We start from the raw sequence: 26733 nt of genomic DNA on the forward strand, positions 1-26733 counted from the left end.
AACAGCAGCCGGCAAACCAGCAACGGAAGTGTGTGCACAGATGGTGCAGAGGGTCTCTGAGGACCAGGGCCATGTTCAGCACACCTGGAGTACCTAAAGCAGCGCCCCCCCCCCCCCCACCCCCGTCCATTGATCGTGATTAACCCCCCATTCTCCTCACTATTCTCTATATTTCTATCATCATGATGACCCCCCCACCGGCCGCCCCCCCACCAGAGGACACTGTCTACTGGGGTCTACAGTTCATGCTGCGCCACCTCGATCATTCTGTTTGTAGCCTTCAGCTCGGCCACCCCAGGGGCGTGTTCTCTCTCCTATTCACTCTATACTCTAGTGATTGCACATCTGCGGATCCGTCTGTGAAACTCCTTAAGTTTGCAGATGACATCACTGTCTTTGGGCTGATCCAGGATGGTGATAACTCTGCATACAGACAGAAGGTGAATCAGCTGGCTACTGGTGCGCAATGACCCAACTGGAGCTAAACCCACTAAAGACAGTGGAGATGGTAGACTTCAGGAGAAAAAAAGGAAAAAAGAGAAAATGCTGTCTTGTACATACTGCTCCTGTTCTTACCTTTTTCCCCCGAATAGTGTCTTTTCTGTTATAGATTGTAGTTTGCTCTTCTCTTTGCTGTCTGCCTGTGTTTTTACACGATGCAAGCACGCCCGCCGACAGGGGGGGGGGGGGGGGGGGGGGACAAACGGGTCAGTTGTCCTGGGCCCAGGACATAGGGGGGGCCCAAAACTGACACTGACAAATAGTCAGAGTGTCAGTCAGCGCGCGGACGACTGCGGCAGCTTCACCAGTCTCCCAGTCGTCACGGCACTCTGCTGCTCCCCCTCCCCTCTCGTACATGGCTCAGCGGCGCCAGCCAATCAGCACACAGGCTCAGCCGGGCCCGCCCACTAAGCTCTCACACAAACTCAACACATAAACAACCGCGCTGCGCACTGCTGCTCAGAGACTCGGACAGAGAGAGACAGCACAGGAGCAGAAAACTTGAAGAGGGAAAGAAGCGCCGTTTGGCTTTATTTTAATACCGTAAATTAAATCAAGCTGTATGTTTTGTAAAAAGCCGGTTAAATTCAGTGGAAACACAACAATTTTATATAAGCACGTGAAAAACCATGAACAAGAAAACATCGAGCCCAAAAACGGAGAGAGGAGACGAAACTTCTCTCATTACCCCGACAGACCCACAGACTGATGTCACTGACTGAGGCGTTTCAGTCCTTCAGAGAAATCCAGGTAGATCAAAGTGGTCATCTTCAGCAGCAGCAGTTCATGTTAACTTTCAAAGTAGATATTATCTATCATATGTTACTGGAGCCCACACAGAAAATGTAATTAAGACCTTGAAAGAACCCAGTACATGTATCCTATTAAAAAGTGTTATTTAAGATAAGATAACATTAGCTAATCCTTTATTTATCCCACGACGGGGAAATAAATTAACCTGACTCGGCCAGATGGATTTGCTCCGCATATCCATCTGGAAACCTTCAGTTGAAGTAATTTTGGGAAGGAGCGAAAATACTGGTTAGCTAATTGGCCTATGTAGGGGATAGACGGGCCAAATAAACCAATCAGATCAACGAAGCATATGACGTACTAACAGCGACGACAAAAACACAACCACAAGCTCTTGCCGAAACCAGTCGGGAGAAGAGCAAAAACATCTTTTCCTCTGAGAAAAGCCTCCAGAGCAGTGTTTTGCTCTTCTTTCAGTGAAGAAATACTCTGTAGTTCCGATAAAACTTGCTCGATAGCCACGCTAATGCTAGTTTCATCGGCTGAAGCCGCCATGTTCTTTAGACTGAACTTTCGCGCTTCTCGTTGCGTCACACCTCAACCCACCTCAAAGCCAACGCTGATTGGACGTTCGTTTGGTGAACTGCTCCAAATTTTCTCTAACGGAAAGTAGCCAGACTGATCTGCGAGTGAAACCTTGAAAGCTCGCGAGATCAGGATGGTCACACGAGGCTAGAAATAAATAGGATTAAAGCAACAGGCAGGTGCACACAACACAGACAAAATTACATAAGGTTGAAAGATATAAGAGGTGGATTAGGGAAAAAACACTGAACATAACATTATTATTATTTAATTGTAATAATAAAATAAAAATCACAAAACCCGAAAGGTCAACAGTTTCATGATACATCAAGCTTAAAGACTGGCTAATATACAGCAGGTCAAAAAAGGCCATGTTTTGGCTACAGTGCTTGTTGTTCTCTTATGAAGAAAAGATCAATCAGTGCACTAAATTCAATAGATGGGTTGAAAATGTCCAGTGTAAAATACAGAGATTTCCAGGGCATGAAGTATACAGTTAAGTTGACTTTGTTTTGGTGTGTGTGTGTGTGTGTGTGTGTGTGTGTGTGTGTGTGTGTGTGTGTGTGTGTGTGTGTGTGTGTGTGTGTGTGTGTGTGTGTGTGTGCGTGTGTGTGCGTGTGTGTGTGTGGTGGCGGCAGGTGTAGAAGGAGGGCCCAAAAAGACTGTGTTGTCCCGGGCCCTCGTAAAGCTGTCAGCTGGCCTGGATGCATGTGTTAGATTCCAACGTCAAATTACTTGCTTGTACCCACAGACTTGCCGAATAAAGTTTATTTTGATTTTAATATATACAGAAAGTCAGTGGTTCTGTGATGTAGGGTTGGCTTTTCTGGAGACAGGTAGCAAAATAAACCCTAATTAGGCTGCTAAAAACAGCTCTATAATTTAATAAGCTGTTTAATTTATCCAGCCAGCCTTCCATTTTCTATACCCATTTATTTGTTTATCACAGGGCAACACAGAAATATACAGGACAAACAACCATATAATATTTCTATATAATATTTATTATTATTTTAAACTATCTTTAAAATAAATAACAATATCTTTGGTATATAAGCTCCAGTCCTCAAGGGCAGAGCTTGTCCAGCTTTCTAAGGATAAAAACCTCTATGCTTCTACTTGAATCCGAGCTTTAACCAGCAGCAAAAGTCTTCTGCCTGCATGCCTGGGAAAGTTTCGTTATCATTTCCTAATGAACAATCAAGACAAATGGACTTCATCTGTAGAGCTCCAACCTGGTGGGTGTAACATATTTGGACATCACTGAGCTGCCCATAAGGTTTAAATGCTATAAACTTCTACTTAAAACCTTTAGAAAAGACGCCGTTAGATGGTTATAGGGGGCTTTCACCACAAACTACGGCTTTTTATGTAAACTACTGTAGTCACTTGGGCACCGTGTCCTAATTCCAGAATATATGTAATCAATGTAGCTGTGATGTTTTTACTCCACAATACTATGAGCCCTAAAGGCTCTACAAGGCTGTATTGGATTGGGTGCTATACCCCACTGAGTGGCAGTTTTAACAGCTCTATGCCCTGAGTCTGAGCGAGTAAAGCAGGTGCAGAGAAGAGTTATTTTGCAGTTAACAACACAGAAAGATGTTTGTTTGTAATGCCACTGAATGATGGTATCATCAGTCTGTTAAGACTCCTTCATGTGTAAATTCCCTTTACACGTGAAGGGGGTAAAGGGAATGGCAGGGTTTTCCCTTTGAACCCAAACTGCAGTGTTTTAATGTCTCATTGTGACTGAAAAAGTCAGTGTCAGGAATAACTCTTGTAAGTGAATGTGCTCATCAGGCAGACTGAGCATTTTTAGACATGTGCTTCTTATGAAATAGGGTAACCATTATTTATGGATTCATGTGTTCATCAATGTACTGTTCAGATATAGATACAGCTCAGTCTGATAAGTTTCAGTACTTCTGTGTCCATGTAGATCCTCTTCAGTTCAATTCAGATTTCCTGAATGCAATCAAATCTGTTAGATCCAAACGCCGATGGTTCAACATACCAACACAAAGTGAAAGAAAGATTAAAGTCAAGAATCACCATTAAAGCAGGTTTTTATGATCAGACATCTGCAGGGGGGAAAACATTTCAGATGGAGAAATTTGATGAATAAAAGGACAGATTTTTGACATTATGTGCAGGAAATGAGACATGGCTTCAAAATATTTATAAAGGTTATTTTTATCCTTTTCAACATGTTAAAAATGAATCTAAATAAAAATTCCACTCAGCCCATCCATCCATCCATATTTGTACCCTGGAGAGAGAGAAAACAACGCTAACATAGGGAAAACATCCACACTCCACAGAAAGGCCTTGGCAAAGATTCACATTCTCACATTTTCAACAAATCTGCGCTATGCTGACTCAATTTTAAATGCTATGTGCAAATTTAGATCACAGTAGGTATTTCTGGCATATAATTGCATCAGTGGGACACTAATGAGGTACGTAAATCTAAATGAATTCTCACATTTATCAGTAAAAATTGTTCAACAGTAAATAGAATTCAACATTAAATCAGTCTATGGAGACAGGGCGCCTCTATTTAACATGTAGACAACTGATCATATGCTGCATCACTCCTTTATCAGTGGCCTAAATGGTTTTGTTCAAAAGTCCAATCTATGTGCTTTTAATAGAATCCACCGAGAAATAAACCTTGACATCTTAGACGTTGAGCACCAAACATTTAAAAACCACAACAAATTTGGGGAGTTTTATTGTTGTTGTTTTTTGCTTTTTTGTGTGTCTGTGTAATTTGTACCTTAAGGCGTTTTGATTAGTTTTCTATTTGGAATCATTGATTAGACCTGTGGAACTGGAACATTGGATTGTACCAACCTGCGATATTATGTGGGAGCAGCCAATTTGATTTGCCAAATTTCCAGCTAAAGGACTTCTGAAACTCTTTCCCTCTATCAGCCATGCTGCTCTGTTGCAGAGGTCAGTCAACCACGTCCAGCGGCTCCTTTCTTTAAAAAGGAATCAAATAAAATTAGTTATTACAGTCTAAGTATTTTTACAAAGCCAGATTAACAAGTTTTGTATTCATTTGTTTGGAATTTTTCTTTAATTTCAAATAAAACAACAACAAAATTCTCAAGGTGTGACAAGCTGCCAGTTAAACAAACACAGCTGTGGCATAATGTTCTGCTGTTGGTCCACAGAGCAGAAGAATCTGCCCGGCGAGACCTACGGTGATCATATATCAGCTTTTAGGTCAGTGTTGTCATTTGAATGATTACATTCTGCAAAAAAAATAAGAAACACATAGACTGAAAACTGAGCAGGAGATGCATTACTTGAGTAGTGTGGGAAATGTACTGTTTTCTATGTTTGTTTGTTTTTTCAGGAAAAAATCTTTTTAATTCTTATGTGGGGATTTGTTGAAAAGAATGTGAAACAGAAGAATATGGAGTATAAAACAGCAAATAGATAGATAGATAGATAGATAGATAGATAGATAGATAGATAGATAGATAGATAGATAGATAGATAGATAGATAGATAGATAGATAGATAGATAGATAGATAGATAGATAGATAGATAGATAGATAGATAGATAGGTGACCTACTTTCTGCTAAAATGAAATAATATTATTTTCTGACTCCGTCAGATAAGGGTGGAGGCCTGTGTTTCATGTAGAAACCCAAAGTTATTGTCTTCCCAGTGCTGAGTTGGGGCCTCTGGCCTAATCCTGCCTTGCTGAATCAGTAAATATATTATAAAGAAGACAGTCTTACAGCTCCTCCAAAGGCTTGTTGAATGTATAGGTCAAGTTCCTCACATGTGAGGAGTTTTAGCTCAGAACAACTATTCACTAATATCAAAGAGAAGCTGATGTAAGATGTTTGACATCCGTGGAAGGTTTCACAGCTGGAAATGTTTGTGAGATTCTCCGAGCTCACCAACCTGTCACTGATTTATGGGGAAACTTGTTACCTCAGTGAAAGCCCTCCATCCTGGCTGCATTCAGTGGTGGGGTGATGACACGGACCCAGTGCTGGCCACAGGATGATGGGTCTGGCTCTAGCTCTGACCAAAAAACAGCCCAGTGACACATTGCAACCAATCAGTTTGACTCCCAGGGATCCAGCTCAGCTCTGTGTTGTGGAGGAAACTTTCTCGTTGATAAACCAAACACCCCAAGATCAGAGGTTAGGTTTCATTTATATCTGCTAATAATCACAATAAAAATGACAGTACTAAAAAGGCTAAATATTATTTCCTAAAGGACACAGGCACTGGTGTTTCTATCTCTTTTTCTTGTGTATTTATTCTTTTCCTGGTCTAAACGTCCTGTCGTTTGTTGCAGTGAACAGCTCCTCGGTTGAGCAAGGAACCATCAGATAAACCGTCTGATGCTCTGAGAAGGTGATTGGGTTCACCGCCTCTGCTCTGTGGTCAGGACCTGAACTAGAACCGGGCCGCTTCAACCACCGAGGCAGACTTGAGTCTCATTCTATGGGCAGAAAACAGAGACCATCTGGTGGACTGGTCAAACCCTGGCCCATGCAGGCAAGGATGTTCGGGAAGATTGTGAGAGGCAGAGGCCATGACTACAGAAATACAGAGAAGTTAACTCTTCCTCTTCGTTTTTTGTCATCACCATAAACACAAAACCGGCTACGCATGAAGCTTGTTCCCGCATGATGCATGGGCCCATATGGTGCCAGCTTTGCCTTTCTCCTCTTCAGTCCAAAGCAGAAAACAAGTTTTCAAAGGAAAGAAACATCAGGGGTTGGAGTCGAACCCTGTTCTCACTGCAGGGGAACTCAAGTCAAGCCAGCAGGAGCAAATCAGGCAGTATCCCCGACAGGTGTCCTACTGGCTCATCCCTGTTCAGCAGGAGGAAACAAAACATTAGCGGTGCTGTGGAGCTCTGCCACTCCCCGTCAGCCTAAACAGAAACCCCCGAACCAGTCCGGCACTTCACATCTCCCACACTAACTGGAAATAGAGCGAGAACACTGAGCCGAAAGAACCTGGTCAGAGCTTCAATGTGAGGAAGAGGAGGATGGGGATCCCAGGAGGGTGTGTAAAGACCGCTCTTCCACAAAAAAAAAAAAAACATTGCATTCACTGAACTGTTGACAGGCCTGACTCTGGGACAGCCAGGGGCCCATCTTTGAAAAAGACCTGCAAAAAAAAGCCTGACTGAAAGCTTCTGTTATTATTATTATTATTATTATTATTATTATTATTATTATTATTATTATTATTATTATTATTATATTGTTGTTGTTGTTTAATTAAGCATATATTCATAATAATAATAATAATAATAATAATAATAATAATAATAATAATAATAATAATAATAATAATAATAATAATAATAGCGTTTTTGATATTAATAATGAAAAATAATACAAACTAATTTAAATAATAAACTGAACTTGACCGCATTGTTTAAACAAGGATCAAGTTGAAATTAGTTTTGAATGATTAGAATGCATTCACGTTTTTCTGTAAAATGCCTTAAGACGATATTTGTTGTAAAATACAAAACAGAATTTATTTATTAGAATAATTCATCCATCCCTTGTGGGGTCGTGAGAGGTGCTGGTGCCTATCTCCAGCTGTCAATGGGCGAGAGGCGGGGTACACCCTGCACAGGTCGCCAGTCTATCGCAGTAAAATAATAATAATAATAATAATAATAATAATAATAATAATAATAATAATAATAATAATAATAATAATAATAATAATAATAATAAATGCAACGCCCAGTTTATAACGAAAGCCATCAGACCTGTAACATCCAGTTGGTCAGAAAACCGAGGGGAACCTTTACTGATTAATTTTAACACTTTGAAAGTGTAACAAATAGAAGAGAAACGGTGTGCTTTTTTATTTGAATATGCGTAAGGTTTTTATTTTATTTAGTTTAATTTTTTGTATTTATTTATTTATTTTACATTAGTGTGTTTTTTAGATTTAAAAAATGGCGTTAAGATGATTTGTTCCAGATCTGTAATTAACAGCAGCAACTGATTTGAGTCATATGGCCACTATACTGCCACATCACCTCCGTATGTAGAAATACTTTGCAGAAATATATTCAAGATTTACAGAAATTAAATTGGAATTCAGCGTACTTTACTGTTACAATCAACCATTTCTCAAAGCGTGAAGTTCAAGATATTAAAATGGAAACTGTTAGTTTTAATGTGGGTAAAAAATTTGAATTCGGGAAAAATTTATTCTAATATGTATTCTATTGCTTTTCTTTTTTTTTTATGTTAAGGATGCGGAGCGCTGCGCGCGAAGCCGAGAGAGAGCCGCCTGCGGCCCGCCGAGAAGCAGCTCTGCTCCCTCGACTGGAGCTCAGCGTGGACCTGCTTTTCAATGTTCACCCTGCGGAAGGATTTCCACGGGATATTTAAAATAACCTTCTTTAGAACGATTCAATCTCAAACATGTTTAAAAAGCCCTGATAATAAGAAGATTAGTAGAAATATTAAACATGCTATGGTGGCAGAAAGTGGCTGGTGCGCAATAAATCTGCTGCTTTGATGAAATGCATCTGGAAAAAAACAGCAAGCCAACTTCATAGTTTTTATTAAATAAAAGTGCTTTACATGAAGCTGCTGCAGGCCGCTCCCACAGCTTCACAGGGTTCACAAAGTGTGTGTGTGTGTGTGTGTGTGTGTGTGTGTGTGTGTGTGTGTGTGTGTGTGTGTGTGTGTGTGTGTGTGTGTGTGTGTGTGTGTGTGTGTGTGTACCTCCAGCTTTATCTGACGGGTCAGGAGGCGTTCAGGGACAAACAGGGAAAAAAACGCCTCTCTGCTGTCAGACCCAAATAAAAAGGTGTCACCGGCTGATTTGGGAGCAGCGATTTTATACAAAACAAACAGGTGAAAAAAAACTACACATAAATTATTCACGGCAATGATTCAATAGCAATTTCTATTCATACAACTCACGCCTCTATTTACAGCTAAAGTCTTCTCTGTGGAAAGGAAACTTGTGTCCTCCCTCGCCTCCCAAAAAATAAAAGATTCACCAAGTTGAACCGAATCCATGAGTTCATCCCACCGTAATCCCTCCGCGGAACAAAAGTCCAACCGCAATTAAGAGCTGTCGTTTTCAGACGTGTGCAGCAGCAGCCCAGAGCCCGGTTTGTGTTTTTTCAGCAGCTGTGTGATCTTTTCATCGTCCGAGTTCGGGTCCAAAGGTTTGTTGTAGTCGTCGTCCTCCTCCTCGTTGTCCGACGTTCCTTTGAGCCGCTCCGTCTCCGAGTCCTGCTTCTTCTTCGCGGAGGCCATCTCCGCAGCATGCTTCTTCCTCCACTTTGTCCTCCTGTTCTGGAACCACACCTGAGCGGGAACACACACACAAACACACACACACGGCTCAGGTCTTCATACGCCTGTTTGTGGCCCATATGCTGCAGCTTGGAAGGCCAGCATTACTGCGCTGCCAGAATAACTCAGTGGAAAATAAAAGAGAAATCTCCTTCACGACCTGCAGGAAATCACTGCCATAATGGCCGAGAGGAAACTTCTGCTCCGCGAATAAATTAATTCAATAATATCCTCAACTAAACAGAAATGTAAATGTAAAATATCATCAGCCGTTTTAGACAAACGGTTTAAAATGGGATTTATCCTAAATATCTATAATTATTCAAATTGATTATAACGAGTTCGTCTGAAAATGTTCAAATAATCCTTTAGGTCGTCACCATGGCAGAAACTGCAGCCTGGAGCCTTTAAACTTCTGTCTAAGTGTCTGGGAGTTACCTTAACTTGGCTCTCAGTCATCCCCAGAGAATAGGCCAGGCGCGCTCTCTCGGGCCCCGCCAGATATTTGGTTTGCTCAAAGGTCTTTTCCAGCGCAAAGATCTGCTGCCCAGAGAAAGTGGGCCGGGTGTGCTTCCTTTTCCCGTCCTTGTCCAGTAACACTGAGTTCTGATCTGCAACACAAACATGGAAATCTGCTCACCAAATGAAGACAATTAGGAAATAATACACTCACAGTTACTTCAAGTGCACACAATTTGTAGAATAATTCCGAATAAAGTTTGAACCTCACGTTAGGCCAAACATAAATAGCACCAATTAGCTTTGTATTTTATTCCATATGCTGCTCAAAAAAATAAAGGGAACACTTGGATCACATTGTGTGAAGTGTTCCCTTATTTTTTTTTAGCAATATATATATATATATATATATATATATATATATATATATATATATATATATATAGATAGATAGATAGATAGATAGATAGATAGATAGATAGATAGATAGATAGATAGATAGATAGATAGATAGATAGATAGATAGATAGATAGATAGATAGATAGATAGATAGATAGATTCGCACATATACACAAACTTACGGGGTGAACAGGCGAACCTGGCATCCCTCCAGTGCGGACTCTGCATGACTCCCGGCCAGAAGATCGGCGTCCTGCCCGGCAGGTCTGCCAGCGGCTTCGGGTACCGGCCCACGGCCACCGCGCTGGGGCTGAAGTAAAGTCCAGGGGGCGGCGGGGGGCTGAGGCTGCTGAATCGGGGCAGTCCTGACAGAATCCCCGCCGAGGAGGAGGCGGCGGCAGCGGCGGCCGCCACGACCGCCGTGGTGCCGGCCGAGGTGACGGCCGGCCGGTTGAGGATGTCGTTAATTCCGTGCGGAGTGGCGGAAGAGCACTGCTGCGGGGAGCCGAGGCCCGACGACAGCCCGCTGGAGGTCTTGATCCCGGGGGAAGACACGGCCATGCCGCCTGGGTTGGGGGAGGTGGTGGCGGGGGAGGTGGAGGAGTTGGGGCAGGTGGAGGAGAGGGGGTAGGCCGGGTACAGGGGGGTCTTCATCTCGGTCATGCTGTGCAGGGCTGCCAGGGGCGGAGTGCTGAGGAGGAAGGCGCTCTGTCGGGACCCGTCCATCTGACCCACCGCTAACATTACCGCCTCTGAGGGAGACCCGGGAGGACTGGGCTGCGGCCGACACTCTCCAGAATCCAGACCTGAACTAAAGCGGCTTCCCCTCCTTTCTGGATTCAAAGCCCATCTCACTCAGCCGGCAGAACCCTCATCCCAAAGGTTCCAGCAAAGCGGGGCAAAAAGTTTTGTTCCAACAGAGAGAGTTCGTTCGGGGCCTGGTCCGGTCCGGCGCTGAGCGCGGAGCCGCTCTGGTCTGTACTGCAGGTTGGAGGAGACCATAAAAAGTGATCATCTGCTCAGCATCTTCATCAGCTGCGATCCAAACTTTCAGAGGAGGAAACGAGGAGCCGGCGGATGGCCTGGGGAGTGGGGGTGGGGGGGACTTCTTTGTTTGGATTGGGTGACCCGGTCGTGATGTAGCCCACCCAGATTCACAGGGCCTTCTGATTGGTCCTGCAGCTGCTCTGGTTAATGAGCTGATATCAAAGAGGGACCCAAAGCGGCGGCATGAGAGCAGAGAACAAGCTGAAGGTTTGCAGGGAAACAAACAGCCTCACGTCTGATGACGAGCACGAAATTCCAAACATGCAGAAAACACAGTGTGTGTTTCACCTGCAGCTCGATGAGCAACAGGCGGCCAGAGAGACACGAAGGTGACGGCGGGGATATGTTAATGATTGCTGGCCGAGACGGCACTGGAGCCCTGATCAACAGTTTAACACAATAAAATGAGGCAAATAAGGGCGATTAATAAACCAATAGGCCTAAATTTTCATTCAGTTACATATTTCCTTAATTTGACTATAGGCTACGTTTGATAATTATTAATTCACATTCTGTACTTTGCTTCTATGTTTTTATTATTACCTTTGTGTGTTTCCTTTGTATTCCATATTTAAATTCTTTGTGTAAAAAATAAACATTTTACTATTCGTTTATATATATATATGCATTTTAAGAGGCTTGTCTGTCAGATTAAAAATACCTTTAAAAAAGAAAACATACTTTTCATTAAGCACCGGTGTCTGCATAAAAATGTTGCTTTTGGCCTGATGCAATATTCTAATCTAAAAGGTTTTCATTAGCTTGTGGTGGATAAAAAACATAATGAACAGAAATAAATGCTTTGTTAATCTATTATAAAGGGTTTCCGTTAGTGAACTGAGTTACTGAAATAAATGTATTGAATATGAGCGCGTGTGTGGTAAATGTTTCCAACTTGGCCATTTGCAGCCACACCTGATTAATTGGACCTTTATGTGTCTCCCACGGGCTTCCGTCGAGTTTATGTTCATACGCTTGACTTTTTAATTAAACAGGGCTTCCAGTTTATTGCCCCAGGAGCCCACGAGGGGGCGGAGACCAAAACACTTATTTCCCTATTAGAACACGGTCTGGTCATCGGAACCTACAAACATCAGAACGGCCGGTCCAGCCCCCACTAACATTTCCAGAGCCCTAGAAACTGGGCCAGTGTGTCTAGAGCCAAAGAGCTTCCAGCAGGAGGCCGTTCATCACAAGGGTTGGAACATTATACTGAATTATTGACCTACTTATTTCCTGGGTTTGGATAAAACTATTTTTTTTTTCGTAAAAAAGTATACTGAATGAATTAGCAGCGCGTAATGAACGGCTGGGTTTGGTTGGCAGATGAGCTGCTCTGCCGGTAACCCGCCCCAGAACCTGGTCCAACAGCTGCCAGGGACAGAGTCCACGGGTCCGTTCTTCATACGTTGCTTAAAACATCCAAGATCAAATGAGACATCCAAGATGATTTCATCCGGCTAATCCTGATCCGGCTAATTGGGTTCTTCGAACACACCTGTTGTTTATTATTAGTATGGCTGGATTGAGTTATCTGAGATAACTGCGCGTTCAGGCGTTTGTTTAAAAGGGGAAATGTATCGATAGTAGAAACAATGATCAGCAACGCTGCTATTGGCTGACCAGCATTGCCAAAGAACGGCCACAGTTTTTCTCTCAAGCAGAACAAGAGCTTTTAATGGAAGGTTATGCCGAATTTGAGTCATTAATTAAAACGGGAGAGAGGGCTGGCAAAAAGCAGCAGACAAATTAAATGTGTAAATACTGTCCATGTTATGTTTCCATCACTTTCTACAGTATGTATTTTTGCATTGTAATAATTTCACATTTACTTTGTTCTTTTATGTCAGAGCCTCCATGGGAGCCACTAAAACATGGGAAAAAAAGTGAAGTACAAGAATATTCTACAAAATGATAGCCTTTAATTATTATACTGTATTTTAAAAAGCAACTTCTTCCTCTTTTTAAAAGCCACTGTTAAATTATGTTTTTGTCTGTTTTTAACAGCAACCAATAAGAAGGCTGAAAAAAAAAATGGGTTCTTTTTACTTTTACATGTTTAACCCTTTTTCTTTTTTTTCACAAAATGACTCAAGGTGCCATCTGTTCCATATATTAACGGCATCTTCAACAAAAGAAAAAGTATTTTGACCTGAAAAAAAAAATACAAATTAAGAGGAGAAATTGAACTCCACAACGTGAAAAAGAGAAACATTGCACTACAGATCGAGTTGCTTCAAAAAGACCTTCAGAGTAAATTCTAATACACCATTTTACACATAGTAGTGTTGCTGACTTTACATAACTATCTCTTACTGCAGGCAAAAGATTACTTGCTGACATTTCTTTATAAATAATTGTTTAAATAAAACGACAGGAACAAAGCATTATTTGTTTCGTCTTTTATTGAACATAAAAAAAATGGTGTTCCACAATTCTGTCCCTTCCTCTGCCACTAGGTGGTCCAAGTGCGCTGGCTAGACACAGACTTCCCTATCTCCTCCGCTACGATCTAATCCTGTTAACATGAAATAAACCTCAATTTTGCGCACATGTTGCTATGACAGCAAGTCCGGGATGAGTTTCGAAGAACCAAACGATCCAGGATCATGCCAAATCGTCAACAATGAAATCCAGCTAACTGAGTTAGCGACGTACGAAGAACGGACCCCTGAGCTACTTTCTTTCAAGTGTTGCCGCTTTTTCATACACTCAAAAAAGTGAGGTTGGGTTAAATCGATTTAACCATTAAAAGGCTTTTTTATGTGTTAACTGGAAGTGAAATTTTAACAAAGTGGACAACTGCCCTGGCTGAGTTCATCTAACTTAGATGGAATATTTAATAGATGAGTCTCTTGCAGAGTTTAAACTAATCAAAACACATTCCTTAAATTAAATGTCAGATATTATGAAAGGAATTATGATTAAATTATAAAATCCTGCATGATTTCTCAGTAATCCTAAAATCATTGCATCCCACTAGAATAGTTTTTATAAATAAATTAGTCTGACAGTGAGTCAGCTGACAGCCAGTCTTCTTCTTGAGTTCTAAAATGTTAGATAAAGAGACATGGTGCAAAACTCTGTAGTTTACTAGGCCTTAAAATTCAACATGCAAATAATCTTGTTTATCTTTCAAATTTCAACCAGCTTTTTTAGGTCTGACTCATTAAAATGATGACGAGTAAATGTGATGCTCCTTAAATTACTTGATGGACTGATCCTCATCAGTGACCAGAGCTGTATGTCGCTCAAAAAAGTGAACCAGGACAGTTGCCCAATTCGGGTTCACCTTTCACTTTCAGTTAACACATAAACAAGTGTTTGTTGGGTTAAAAACAAACTATTGTGTAATATGTACAAGAAAAAAACAAATCCAAGAAACAGCTTTTCATGCGTTAGCTGAAAAAGAAAGGTTAACCTAATGATTAATGATCTCAGAAGCAACTGTTTCTGCTAATCAGCCATTGTGGAGGCAAAGGGGTTTCTACCAAGTGGAAACCATTTAGGACAGCAGCCAATCATCCCAGGAGTAGAGTAGCTATATAATTCACGTTTAACAAAGGAAAGAAATAACTGAACTCTAGACGTCTGACTATACCAGCCCCAGCGTTCCTGACAGGCTCTCAACGAATTTGGCTCGCATGGGTAGAAAAGGCCTCCTAGAGCAAAGTCCTGCTGTCTGGCCGTGACCCCGGTAAACAGTCGACCCTGCAGTAAAGGTGGTGGGAAAAGGGCTGGAGTTTCAGCGACCGCCTCCGGCCATCTTACCGTCACTACATCACCCAGGAGCTGTAGGGAGGATTCTCAGTGAAATGTGATGTAAGTTACTTATTTTTTGCTCAGCATGCGAGAATTTTTTTTTTTTTTTTTTTTTTTTTACCTCATCTTAAAACCTGACCAGGACAAAATGATTTTCTCGGCATACTCACAATGTAAAAACTTTGAATCGTGAGTTTATTTATGTCAGCTCTGACGCATTATTAGATAGGATGGATCAAGAAATGCAGCTTTCAGGATTACGGCTCATATCAGAGCGACGCTAAATGAGTCAATGCGACGCTGCTCTTCCAACAAGATCTGGGGAGAAACAAGTGCTGCTCCCAAGGTTGTCCCCTTAATGTTTCTGTATTTGGGATAAAAAAATGACTCCAACATTCCACTTCAGGCAGGATTTACCTGCTGGACGCATCAAAGCGCCGTTTCTTATTTTTAACTGTGCTGTATTACATTAACTAAAAGTGATTTTTGTAGACAGTTTTTCCAAAGCAACTGACACAGTTCAGCAGATTACGAGGGTGACGATGGGATGGTATAAGTTTTAATGACATGAAACGTGCCTTCTGATTTTGAGAACAGGATACGTTTAAGATTTAAAGCGCCTGGAGCTACATGATCCGCTGGCGCCCCTGTGTGGACACCAGGTGTAACAACTGCAAACTTCCTAAGAACAGACTTCCAAAATAAAAAATAAAAAAAACTATGGGAGAGCGATCACAAGATTTTATCTCAGAAACAAAATAACAAAATTGTCAGTTTTTGGTCAGTCTATCACCCCAATGTGCTTCGGTTTATTATTCAATATGGTGATTAGTTTGTTTGACGTAAAGATGTGTGTTATGTTACCTTTGCAGATGGCTGTTTATTCCTTGAACTTTGCAGCCTTCTGTGATTCAGGTATCAAACGTCCTAAACTCTAAAGTTATTTGGCAATGACGTCTGCATTTTTCCTTCATAAGCATTTCATCCCTTATTAGGCAGTATGCTGCCCCCTAGATGAGGCAAAGCTGAATGTAATCGCGTACCTCTTGGCAGTTTCTATTGTTCAACAAACCAAACTGAAAATGCTCCCCTTTCAACAGATGAACTAACCGTCATGGGTTAGGAGGCTGCAGGTTCTATGGCAGGCCTTTAACATAAAATCGGCTTATTCTGACTATCCGTAATTACAATTAATTAAAAAAAAACAGTTTGGATTCGTGAAAACTATATTTAGACTAACCTGAATGGTACTTTAAGATATATGCATTCATATTCTGACTAGTAAGAAGAACGACTCAAAATATTTTCGATCACATTTTGGAGAATCAAATGACGTCAACTGATTGGCAGACAGCAGTCACTTGCCTCGACTTGGTTGCGCTTGACGTCATAAATCTCCTGGTTGCAGACAATAAATCATCCGTTTGGTAATTTGTGTCGAGCACGAGCTGCAGCACTAAAGATCGTGTTAAAACAGGAGAATTAGCGCTGGACATACCTGGCATTGCAGACCACTGAATAGCACACGCCAGTGAAGATGCCTTAAGCTAAATGCTCCAGATCCCTCTTTTTGATATCTTGCAAGGAATTTTGACTAGATAAAAATACAATTCTAAATGTATATATATAACAGTTTTGCCTAGTCACTATTTGCTTTTCTGCAGATATCTGCAATTCTATCGGCACTAGTCTAATCTTACTTTGAGATATCTTAAAATACATTCAACATATCTTTAACAACAAGATCATTTGAGATATTTTTAATTGGAATTATAACTAGTCAGAACAAAAACCAAGATATCTCAAATTTACCATATTAGTCAATATGACTAGTCAATATTATGCGTGAATTTCTCCACTGTCAGATCAATATATCTTATACTTTAATTGCCGAGATCTGAAATATACTTTTCAGATAGTAATGTACTGAAGAGATCTTAAATTGGAGCTCCATACAAACGAATGGTACATCCAACATCATTTGGACCAGTCAGAATGTAATTAGAAATATCTGAAATTGGTATTTTGCCTAGTCAAAATAAAGATGTCTAGTCAACATTCTACTTGAGATATCTTGAATGTGAGGTGAAGCCAATTTTATGACAAAACGGCCATCCACAGTTTAGCAGCCATAGCTTGATTAGCCAAGACAAGAAGCCAGCTCTAAATAAACCCCCTTAAACATCACCAGAACAGGGCCTCCCAGCTCTGCAGCCCACTTCTCTGACTTAAATATTTCCCTTCAGAGTGTTGAACCCATCTTTTAGGGAGCTGCAAGCTGCCACAGCCAGTAACGGGGAGCCAGCTGTGGTCAAAGGTCTTGCTCAGAGACCCAGTGAAGAGCGTGGTTTCAAACCATCAGGCTTCATTTGATGCAACACTGTGACACAAAGCTCAGGTAGAGAGAGTGAAATAAAGAATCCAGAGTTTGGAGTGATATTACAAGTTGTTTTTATTAGCATTTACTCGCGTGCCATCAGCTTCTGCTTCTTCAGCTTCTTCTGTGAGACCTGCAGACAGAGACCATGTCAGTAATGACCCAGTAGCTGATGTGACGTCACCACAGCACTACATCTCAGTTGCTCAGAGTCTAAGTTTGTTTTCATGAAGAATCCAAAGGTGTCCTAAGTAGTCATCATGGCAACCATTAATGAGTGGGCGTGCCCGTCGCTCACTGAACACTACTGCACCTTTTTCTTCTGGGCCACTTCCTCCTCTGGTTTGGGGACGATCTGCTCCTTCTCGGTGAGGATCATCTCGATGTGGCACGGCGAGCTCATGTAAGGATTGATGCGGCCGTGGGCGCGGTACGTGCGTCTCCTCATCTTGGGGGCCTTGTTGACCTGGATGTGTTCGATGACCAGGGAGTCCACGTCCAGACCCTAGAAACCCACGGGACAGAGACAAGTCAGACAACGCTCCGGTTACACTGAACACCTCCCTCAGGAACTGAGGTTACCAAGGTCCTAAAAGAACATCGTTTCAAACCCACGGACTGTTCCCATGGGCTAAAGTCGCTTTAGTAAGACAGAAATAAGGTGCTGAAGGGGATCTAAAGCAGCTCAAGACCCCCACTGCCACTGAGCTGGAATAAAAGGAAGCCCCTGGAGTTCTCGGAGCAGACAGCCGAGTGACCAGCTACAATCAGCTCATTAGACCTGCCCTTTATAGAGAGAATGCCAAAAAGGTTTGTTGTACGCACTAAGCTCTGAAAACCATCCCTAAACTGGATTTTCTATAGTTTGCTAAGATCTGTGTGAGGAAGTCCATGTCTCTAATGACAAACAACATTATTACATTTAGGTCACATCTAAGCTCGCATCTGTAAGCCAGGAATCAGTTCCTACACGAACATTTAACAATTACCTGTAGGGCTGGACTATACAGAAAAAAGCATATCTATAAAGTAGAAATCATATTGATAATTAAACAAATTCCAAACATTTCTTAAGTGTAGCCCTGACCATTTTATGTTGTTGCGTAGCAACCCATTTTTAGATACAGAACACACAAACACTGAATTCAAACTCAACCCTTTATTCAACCAACATTTTACCAAAACTACAAGTATCTAAAGAATGAAAGAGAACACATGCTCTCTGAACTCTGAAGGGGGCGTTCCTGGGTCTGCGTTTGTGATTGGCTAGGATGACATGATGGCTCTAGTATTAACTACATGACAGGCTAGAATGGAAAAGGAAGGAAAACTTATTCTATTGAACTTATTGACCCTTTTTGTCTATTGATCCAAGCGCCATCTTTTAGTCATTTAACCTCAAAAGATCACCTGTAATATCTACACACCGTTACCAATATGAACAGAAAGTGTGCCAACCGCCAATCCAAGGTCTAAATTACAACAATGAACCAGCGTGTAGGGAGTAACTGAAGTAAACAGGAAGTGCTTTTATTCTGATATTCCCAGCATGAAGTGTCGCTGTAATGTGGCAGGTAGCTTAGCATGGATGATTATTTTACTACAGCTTCAGATCAAGAGCCAGTGATGTGGTTCTGATTGCGAAGCTTCAGCTAACGATCAGATTTATGAGCCACTAAAAATCCCATAGTAATCTACCAACATCAGGCTCATCATTCCACAGCCAAACACGCAGCAGCTACAGTTCAGACCGGCTTCACTCCTTCATTACAGGTAAGTGTGACCCTGGTCAGAGCTAAGGATACAAAACCAACAACATTAACATGCTTGCATTGTGTGCATCTTCACTCTACAAGTCTTCAAAAAATACAGAACGTACTAAGATCTGAGGAGAACCTTGGACTGCTGGAAAACAGTCCAGCCATTTTCTCCTCAGCCCAGATAAGATGGTTCTGATGGAGGTCCTGGTCCTGGAGTGGCTCAATGGGGAACGTAGCAGCTGCAGCCCACACCCTAGGAGCCTCTCCCTAACACGCCTTCATACTCACCTCAGGTGTTCAGCACTTGTTACCTGTCCAACGTTCGTCCCCCTCACCTTTCCTTGTAAGGCTGGATCAGCCGGGTTTACAGGCTGCCTCTGTAGCATTAAGCTACTGCTGTTTAGCTAGCTGTGGATGGGTTGGCCATCTTTCCATTATGATGCATAAATGTGCTGCACATTTTGGTTCTGTGCAATGTGCTCTTCTTAGAACACTAACTGGGTTTAACCAGGTGTAGCCTTGTTTAAAATGCAGCCCTGTTTAATCTGTCTCAATTGACTCAACGGTCCTGAGGTCACCACGGTGATCCAGTCAGAACCCATTCAGCCCGTTTTACCTCACTGAATGCTGCTTCATTTATACCACAGGCAGCACGATAACAGCATACAACAGCCTTTAGTGAAATTAAAGGGTGAATCAAACATTTTGTGTGTTAAGCATCAGAGTTGACATTCTGACATGTAGACACTTCACCCAGAAACCTTTTCCATTCTCAGAGCACACAACAGTGTGGAACCCATTGATCTCTATTCACTGGGTTGCCGATTTGCCCGAAAAACTGAAGTAACTGGCTGCCATCTTGCTACTCCCTACTGTCACAGAATCCCATAGGATTTGGTTGCAACAGTTTTCTGGCTGTGTGAAAACGTTTCACAGTTAATTCTATAGTCAGTCGATATACTATTAACTACTAGGAAATTATGTGCTGAAATATTTTACATGTTATTTATATACATACATGTATATACACACACGTACATGTATATACACACACACGTACATGTATATATATATATATATATATATATATATATATATATATATATATATATATATATATATATAAATAAATAAAATAACATGCAAAATATTTCAGCACATGACTTTCTCAGTACTTGATAGTTTTAGTACATTACATAAAAGTATATGGCATTTGACATTTTAAAAGTTTTAACCCCTGACCCATGAACATGAGAAAATCCTCGTTATTCGGTGCTGTAGCGCACATATTCTCTAGTTACTGGGGAAAATATGGAGTACCAATATGGCGGCTGGTGCCTTCAAAGCCACTCGTTCTAACAGCAGGCTATTAGCAATTCAGTGATCAGTGGGTAGACTACATTCAGCAGTTTGATCAGGTGTTGGCGCGTGTTAAATGCTGAGGTCAAGAACCTACCTTCAGCTCAGCGTTGCTCTCTGCGTTTTTGAGCATGTGCAGCAGGAACTCTGCGCTTTTCTTGGGCCAGCGACCCTGAGTCCAGCCGAACTGTTTGGCCTGCAAACAACAAACTGTTTAGAAGAGACGCGGCGCGGCCTTTCAGAGGGAGAATTGCCCTGACGCTGCTCAGACTAAGATTGTGGTTTCATCATTAATCCAAAGGTGTCCTAAGATGGTCATCAGGGCAGCGGTTCAGCAGTCACCGCGCTACGGCGCTGATGCTAACCTGAGCACAGCGACCCACGCCGCCGTTGTAGCGACGGAAAGGGACACACTGGTGCTTGACGATGACATCCCTCAGGTACTTGTTGGCTTTGCGGATGTGCATGCCCTTGATGGCCTGGGCTGTCTCACGGGTGTTCTGTTTGGGGAAAATTCATCCATTGAGTTCGTTAACATTTAGTTTAGAAACTATAGAGAAATCAGACAGAACTAAAGATCTGAAACGTTACACAATTTGTCAAAACATACAGATTGTGCACAAACAGTTGATACCTGCCCTTGTTTTAAAGTAACTCTACGCACCGGATTAAGACCTCTACACTGTCCCGTTTCCCATCTACCCTGGGAAAACTCAAAGCAGCGCTCTGAACTTTAACAGCCAAGTACTTATCACCATTTGTCTTCATTTTGGTTTTTCCAATGAAAGGTTAATGTGGCAGAAACAAAAAGTGACTATAAAGATAAAAACCAACTCAAACTATATTTACATTTAGCCTTCTTAAAGTGACACGTGTAGATTCCCCCGTTTATATTCACACCAGACTTAACAAAAGTGGGTTTATTGCGAAAACATTCTCTAAAACTTAATGGGTGGAAATTAGGGCTGGACAATTAATCACTTTTGCAATATAATCCCAATTTATAAAAACCTAATTTCCAAATCGCAGAGGTCTGCACATCTTAGCTACGTAACAATTAATGGACCTTTAGGCATCGGTAACATGTTTAAAGTGGGTTCGCCTCCACATGGAAGGGAAAAGAGTTGCAGCAGTGAGATCTCATTTTATCACTTGTTTTAGTTTGTATAATCTTACTTTTCCCCCCAGAAACTTTCAGAAATCTCACCATAGCATTAAGTTAGACTAGTTTGTTGGTTCCACTTTGGACTATATGTTCAACAACAAGTGCTGACCAACTCAATTAAAAGCTGTTCTCTTGAATAATAAAATACTGATCAAAAAAATAAAAAAATAAACTAATTTCTTGCTTTAAATAGCCCTTGTTTACTTACATTTTTACCTACAGGCCATTTTGTTGTTTGTCAAGGCTGAGAAAAGGCCAAATTAAGTCACAATGGCAATTATGGTCGAAATGTATCAAAGTTCTGATTTTTGGCACAGACCCAGTGGAAACTTTAGAATACCAGGCCCACTGAAATTTTGTTTGCTGCACTGAATATTCGCTTCACGCAGACCTAAACCAGGCCAGAAACGTCTGAGCAGGATCTCGCTGCATTTCTTTTTAACAGAGCAGCAGCTGATACCGTACAGCTACAACTAGAGGCGTCAGGCTACATCCAGCTCACAGAACCTTAAGAGCTCCAAACCAGAAACATGTGCAATCAGTGACCCATATGTAAAGCTAAAGACGATGCTGCATCTTCCTTCTCTATGAAAACCCACCACCACTCATGAAAAATTCTGACCAACTACCACAAGCTCTACAAAACGATATTGTTGTGCGACAGGCCGATTCAGGACATTAAAACAAACTAAACAGTAAGTAGAGCAATGACGTGTTGTCTTATCAGCAGTGATCCTCTGATTCTCCAGAGTAACATGACCTAGAAGGACAGTCTGAGCCAACATGTGGACATGTGAGCAGCTTACCTTGAAGTGAACCCGGAGGTTGGAGCCCCTCGCCTTGCATGCTGAAACAAGAAGCCCAACATTAGACGGCAAAGCAGCAGCTAGCAACACACAGCCTGCTCCCTCTGCGGGACTCATGCTGGTACATCAAGCTCTTTTCACCGCTCATTCAAAAGGTGTCCTAAGAGTAATCACAGCCACCGGACTAAGGCCCAAACCCAGCTGCGGGCGGTACTCACACTTAGTGGGGTTCTCGGGGTCGAGAGAATAGCGGACCATTTTCAGACACCTGCAACAACACAAACACGGTCAGGGCTCCATTGACAAGCCTCCCTAAGCTCAGCAGGACTACGGCACGCTGCTAACAGATACTCGGTTGAAAAAAAAACACCTTAAAATCATACAGTACTGCCTAAAAGATAAGCCTGCTAAAAATCTTTACAAACAGGTTCTTCAGTTCCAATCCCACATGCAGCCAACATGGCGGAAAGCAACAGTGGAGACCTAAACCGGCGTCGTCCCGCTTTTTAACATATAATTAACAATCTACGCATTCAACCTCAGACATATATCACCATCCAAGCTGTCTATTCTTTACATATACAACCCAGCTAGTTAGAAGATGGGATGCAGAACATTTAGAAGAGATTAAGCACAGATTCTTCTCTTTGAGTCACGGACTTAGATCCTTACCTCTGAGGCCGCAGCAGGAAGAGGAAGTATCCCAGCCGGTGCTCCCCTTCTTGTGCGTCCTTCACGTTTACCGCCCCCCAGTGGTAAGGAGGAGGCACTGATCAGCTGGGTCGGAATCTGAGGACTAAAAGTAACATGGATAAAAGTGGAAGAAATTATTATATGCAGTGTGCGATTTGCAAAAAAAACAGAGGGGGGAAATCATTTCCTCGATTAATCACATATTGTCGATAGGTAACTCGAAATTATTTGCAAATTAATTGTATGTTTTATCCTTTTATTTCTGAAAGTGTAATAGCCTGTTTGGGCATTTTAATATGCAATTTTGCAATAAATTACACTAATAAAATACATGCTTGTACAAAAAATATTTTTATTTTGTTATTTTTCAAGCACTTTTGAGAATTGGAATGAAAACATCCTAGTGACAAATGTTAAACTCTGGACTATGATGGCTAAATGACTAATCATGATGCCCTGATGTTTACACAATGTGTAAATAAATTTGTAAATAAATACCATGCCGATATATTTTTTTTGCCTCCTAAACAAAGATAGACATGGTATTAGGCATTAATAAAAAATTTACATTTCAATAAAGTCATAAGTTTTATTGTTCGTTTTTTCACTCTCTTTCACACACACATCTAATTCTGAGCTTTCACACCAACAATAACTTCTTTGAATATTTTTGCTTGCTGTTTATATCCATGTTTATAGAGTTTAAGCCTGGAAAAAGGTTTTAAATTTCCAGGTCATTCCAGTCTTACACTTTGCTTGCATCGGCAGGAGCTTAATACCCTGAATGAGACTGTTTAGCAACTGTTTAGTAACTCCAGGTCCTTCGTTTGGCAACGTAATTCAGCCTTAGTTTTTTCAAATACAGAGAAAACAAATTAATAAGCATTAAAGTACGGTTTATGGGTTGGGTTTCTGCAATGTTCTCAGCATGTTAAAAGCTCATCTTCAGAACCAATGTCTGCTCAAAATGGTGATCTGCACCAAGTAATCTACTTTCAGCAGTTAACACCGGTTATTGCACCGTAAACTGCAGAAAATATGTGCAGAGTTACTCTGTCTGCCTTTACTACCGTCGGCTCCTATGGCGGAGGGATATTTCAGCTGGATACAAACACAGACATGAATAGTAGACGCCGCGTCCTCGGTTGAGAGGCGTGCCGACAGAGCAGCCATCTTAGGTCAGACCAAGCTGCAGTCAGACAGAATACAAGGAAAATGTTCTTTATGTTTTCAGACACTCTGAATCCGGTAAATTCTCACCCGATTTCCAGATAAATCAACTGACTGAAAACGTCCCCCCTTTAGGGGCTACATGAGACCAATTCATTGAATTAAATTATTGTCTAACTTAATAAATAATTTAGATTTTGTATTGAAAGTAAGCAAACTTCCAGAGCTACGTCCCAGGAAGCCCGACTTTTACTCCGCTTATGGGTGCGCAAATAAAAGAACACTAGGAACCAGATCTGGGGAATTACCTTCCCTAAGTAAGATTTAATGATAGATAATCCTCATGCTTGACAGTTACAGTTTTTCCGGCATGAACACATTATGTGCTAGTGGGTAGCAGGGGTGGAAGCGGAGAAAAGTACATTAAACACCCTAATTTCTAAAAGATCTGACTGAGGATATATATATATATATATATATATATATATATATATATATATATATCCCCTCCCTGGGCTGCCACCTTACCGTGGTGGAGGGGTTTGAGTGTCCCAATGATCCTAGGAGCTATGCTGTCAGGGGCTTTAAGCCCCTGGTAGGGTCACCCAAGGCAGACAGGTCCTAGGTGAGGGACCAGACAAAGCGCAGCCCAAAATGCTCTAATGATGAGTAAGACTATTGGACCTCGTGTTCCCTCGCCCGGACGCGGGTCACCGGGGCCCCACTCTGGAGCCAGGCCTGGAGGTGGGGCACGTTGGCGAGCGTCTGGTGGCCGGGCTTTTGCCCATGGAGCCCGGCCGGGCTCAGCCCGAAGAGGTGACATGACCCTTCCGACGGGCTCACCACCTGTCGGAGGGGCCAAAGGGGTCGGGTGCATTGTGTAACGGGTAGCAGTAGAGGGCGGGGACCTTGGCGTTCCGATCCTCGGCTGCAGAAGCTGGCTCTTGGGACGTGGAATGTCACCTCTCTGGTGGGGAAGGAGCCTGAGCTTGTGCCCGAGGTCGAGAGGTTCCGACTAGAGATAGTCGGACTCACCTCGACGCACCGCTCTGGCTCCGGAACCAGTCTCCTTGAGAGGGGCTGGGCATTCTTCCACTCTGGAGTTGCCCATGGTGAGAGGCGCCGAGCTGGGGTTGGCATACTTGTTGCCCCCCATCTCGGTGCCTGCACGTTGGGGTTTTCCCCGGTGAACGAGAGGGTGGCCTCCCTCCGCATTCGTGTGGGGGGACGGGTTCTGACTGTTGTTTGCGCTTATGCGCCAAACAGCAGTTCAGATTACCCACCCTTTTTGGAGTCCTTGGAAGGGGTACTGGAGAGTGCCCCTCCTGGGGACTCCCTCGTTTTGCTGGGGGACTTCAACGCTCACGTGGGCAATGACAGTGGGACCTGGAGGGGCGTGGTTGGGAGGAATGGCCCACCTGATCTGAACTCGAGTGGTGTTTTGTTGTTGGACTTCTGTGCTCGTCATGGATTGTCCATCACAAACACCATGTTCAAGCATAAGGGTGTCCATATGTGCTCTTGGCACCAGGACACCCTAGGTCGCAGTTCAATGATCGACTTTGTTGTCGTTTCATCTGACCTGCGGCCGCATGTCTTGGACACTCGGGTGAAGAGAGGGGCGGAGCTCTCCACCGACCACTACCTGGTGGTGAGTTGGCTCTGATGGCGGGGGAGGAAGCCGGTCCGACCGGGCAGGCCCAAACGTACTGTGAGGGTTTGCTGGGAACGTCTGGCGGAGTCCCCTGTGAGGCGGAGCTTTAACTCCCACCTCCGGGAGAACTTCAAACACGTCCCGAGGGAGGCGGGGGACATTGAGTCTGAATGGACCATGTTCCACGCCTCTATTGCTGAGGCAGCTAGTCAGAGCTGTGGCCGCAAGGTTGTCGGTGCATGTCGCGGCGGCAACCCTCGAACCCGCTGGTGGACACCAGCGGTGAGGGAAGCCGTCAAGCTGAAGAAGGAGTCCTATCGGGCTTTTTTGGCCTGTGGGACTCCGGAAGCAGCTGATGTGTACCGGCAGTCGAAGCGGCAGGCGGCTCGGCTGGTCGCCGAGGCAAAAACTCGGGCATGGGAAGAGTTCGGAGAGGCCATGGAGAAAGACTTCCGTACGGCTTCGAAGCGATTCTGGTCCACTATACGGCGTCTCAGGAGGGGGAAGCAGTGCAGTACCAACACTGTTTACAGTGGGGGTGGTGTGCTGCTGACCTCGACTCGGGACGTTGTGTTTCGGTGGGCGGAATACTTCGAAGACCTCCTTAATCCCACCAACACGTCTTCCATTGCGGAAGCAGAGCCTGAGGACTCTGGGTCAGGTTCTCCCATCTCTGGTGCTGAGGTTGCCGAGGTTGTTAAAAAGCTCCTCGGTGGCAAGGCCCCGGGGGTGGATGAGATTCGCCCGGAGTACCTTAAGGCTCTGGATGTTGTGGGGCTGTGTTGGTTAACGCGGCTCTGCAACATTGCGTGGACATCGGGGGCAGTTCCCCTGGATTGGCAGACTGGGGTGGTGGTCCCACTATTTAAAAAGGGGGACCGGAGAGTGTGTTCCAACTACAGGGGAATC

The 26733-nt window shown here is 42.8% G+C and overlaps 2 protein-coding genes, 1 long non-coding RNA gene and 2 other non-coding genes across 6 annotated transcripts; 1 reads left to right on the forward strand and 4 right to left on the reverse strand.

Moving 5' to 3' along the window:
• Window positions 1-5403: 5403 nt before the first annotated feature.
• Window positions 5404-8733, forward strand: LOC118563995. Its single transcript, XR_004931586.1, has 2 exons — window positions 5404-6893; window positions 8113-8733. It is a non-coding gene; the product is annotated as an uncharacterized LOC118563995 (long non-coding RNA).
• nkx6.1 (NK6 homeobox 1) lies at window positions 8411-11102 on the reverse strand. The gene is made up of 3 exons (XM_036140677.1): window positions 10214-11102; window positions 9611-9783; window positions 8411-9184 (listed from the first exon to the last, which is right to left on the reverse strand). Exons 1-3 carry the CDS (start codon window positions 10773-10775, stop codon window positions 8939-8941), a joined length of 981 nt encoding a protein of 326 aa, XP_035996570.1. The 5' UTR covers window positions 10776-11102; the 3' UTR covers window positions 8411-8938.
• A 6172-nt stretch (window positions 11103-17274) lies between these two features.
• Window positions 17275-23057, reverse strand: rpl17 (ribosomal protein L17). Of its 2 annotated transcripts, none has more exons than XM_036140679.1 (7): window positions 22980-23057; window positions 22526-22575; window positions 22308-22348; window positions 20702-20836; window positions 20434-20532; window positions 17531-17722; window positions 17275-17350 (listed from the first exon to the last, which is right to left on the reverse strand). In XM_036140679.1, the coding sequence occupies exons 2-7, from the start codon at window positions 22563-22565 to the stop codon at window positions 17303-17305; spliced, it is 555 nt and encodes a 184-aa protein (XP_035996572.1). In that variant the 5' UTR covers window positions 22566-22575; window positions 22980-23057; the 3' UTR covers window positions 17275-17302. The 2 variants fall into 2 exon arrangements, with proteins under 2 accessions (XP_035996572.1, XP_021167243.2); XM_021311568.2 differs by lacking the exon at window positions 22980-23057 and adding an exon at window positions 22712-22924.
• Window positions 17419-17484, reverse strand: LOC118564039. The gene has a single exon (XR_004931596.1). It is a non-coding gene; the product is annotated as a small nucleolar RNA SNORD58 (small nucleolar RNA).
• On the reverse strand, window positions 20597-20663 carry LOC118564038. Its single transcript, XR_004931595.1, has one exon. It is a non-coding gene; the product is annotated as a small nucleolar RNA SNORD58 (small nucleolar RNA).
• Window positions 23058-26733: the final 3676 nt, after the last annotated feature.

The sequence above is a fragment of the Fundulus heteroclitus genome, chromosome 8, assembly GCF_011125445.2.
Source record: "Fundulus heteroclitus isolate FHET01 chromosome 8, MU-UCD_Fhet_4.1, whole genome shotgun sequence".
NCBI lineage: Eukaryota > Metazoa > Chordata > Actinopteri > Cyprinodontiformes > Fundulidae > Fundulus > Fundulus heteroclitus.

Coding starts and splice junctions, on each gene's coding strand:
- nkx6.1 (XM_036140677.1), bottom strand. CDS start 10,775: ATGTTAGCGGTGGGTCAGATGGACGGGTCCCGACAGAGCGCCTTCCTC. Junction 9,784..10,213: donor CAGGTTCGCCTGTTCACCCC/GTAAGTTTGTGT, acceptor TTTGTGTTGCAG/ATCAGAACTCAGTGTTACTG. Junction 9,185..9,610: donor TGACTGAGAGCCAAGTTAAG/GTAACTCCCAGA, acceptor GTTCCCGCTCAG/GTGTGGTTCCAGAACAGGAG.
- rpl17 (XM_036140679.1), bottom strand. CDS start 22,565: ATGGTCCGCTATTCTCTCGACCCCGAGAACCCCACTAAGT. Junction 17,723..20,433: donor AGAGCAACGCTGAGCTGAAG/GTAGGTTCTTGA, acceptor GTGGGTTTCTAG/GGTCTGGACGTGGACTCCCT. Junction 17,351..17,530: donor AAGTGGCCCAGAAGAAAAAG/GTGCAGTAGTGT, acceptor CTCTGTCTGCAG/GTCTCACAGAAGAAGCTGAA.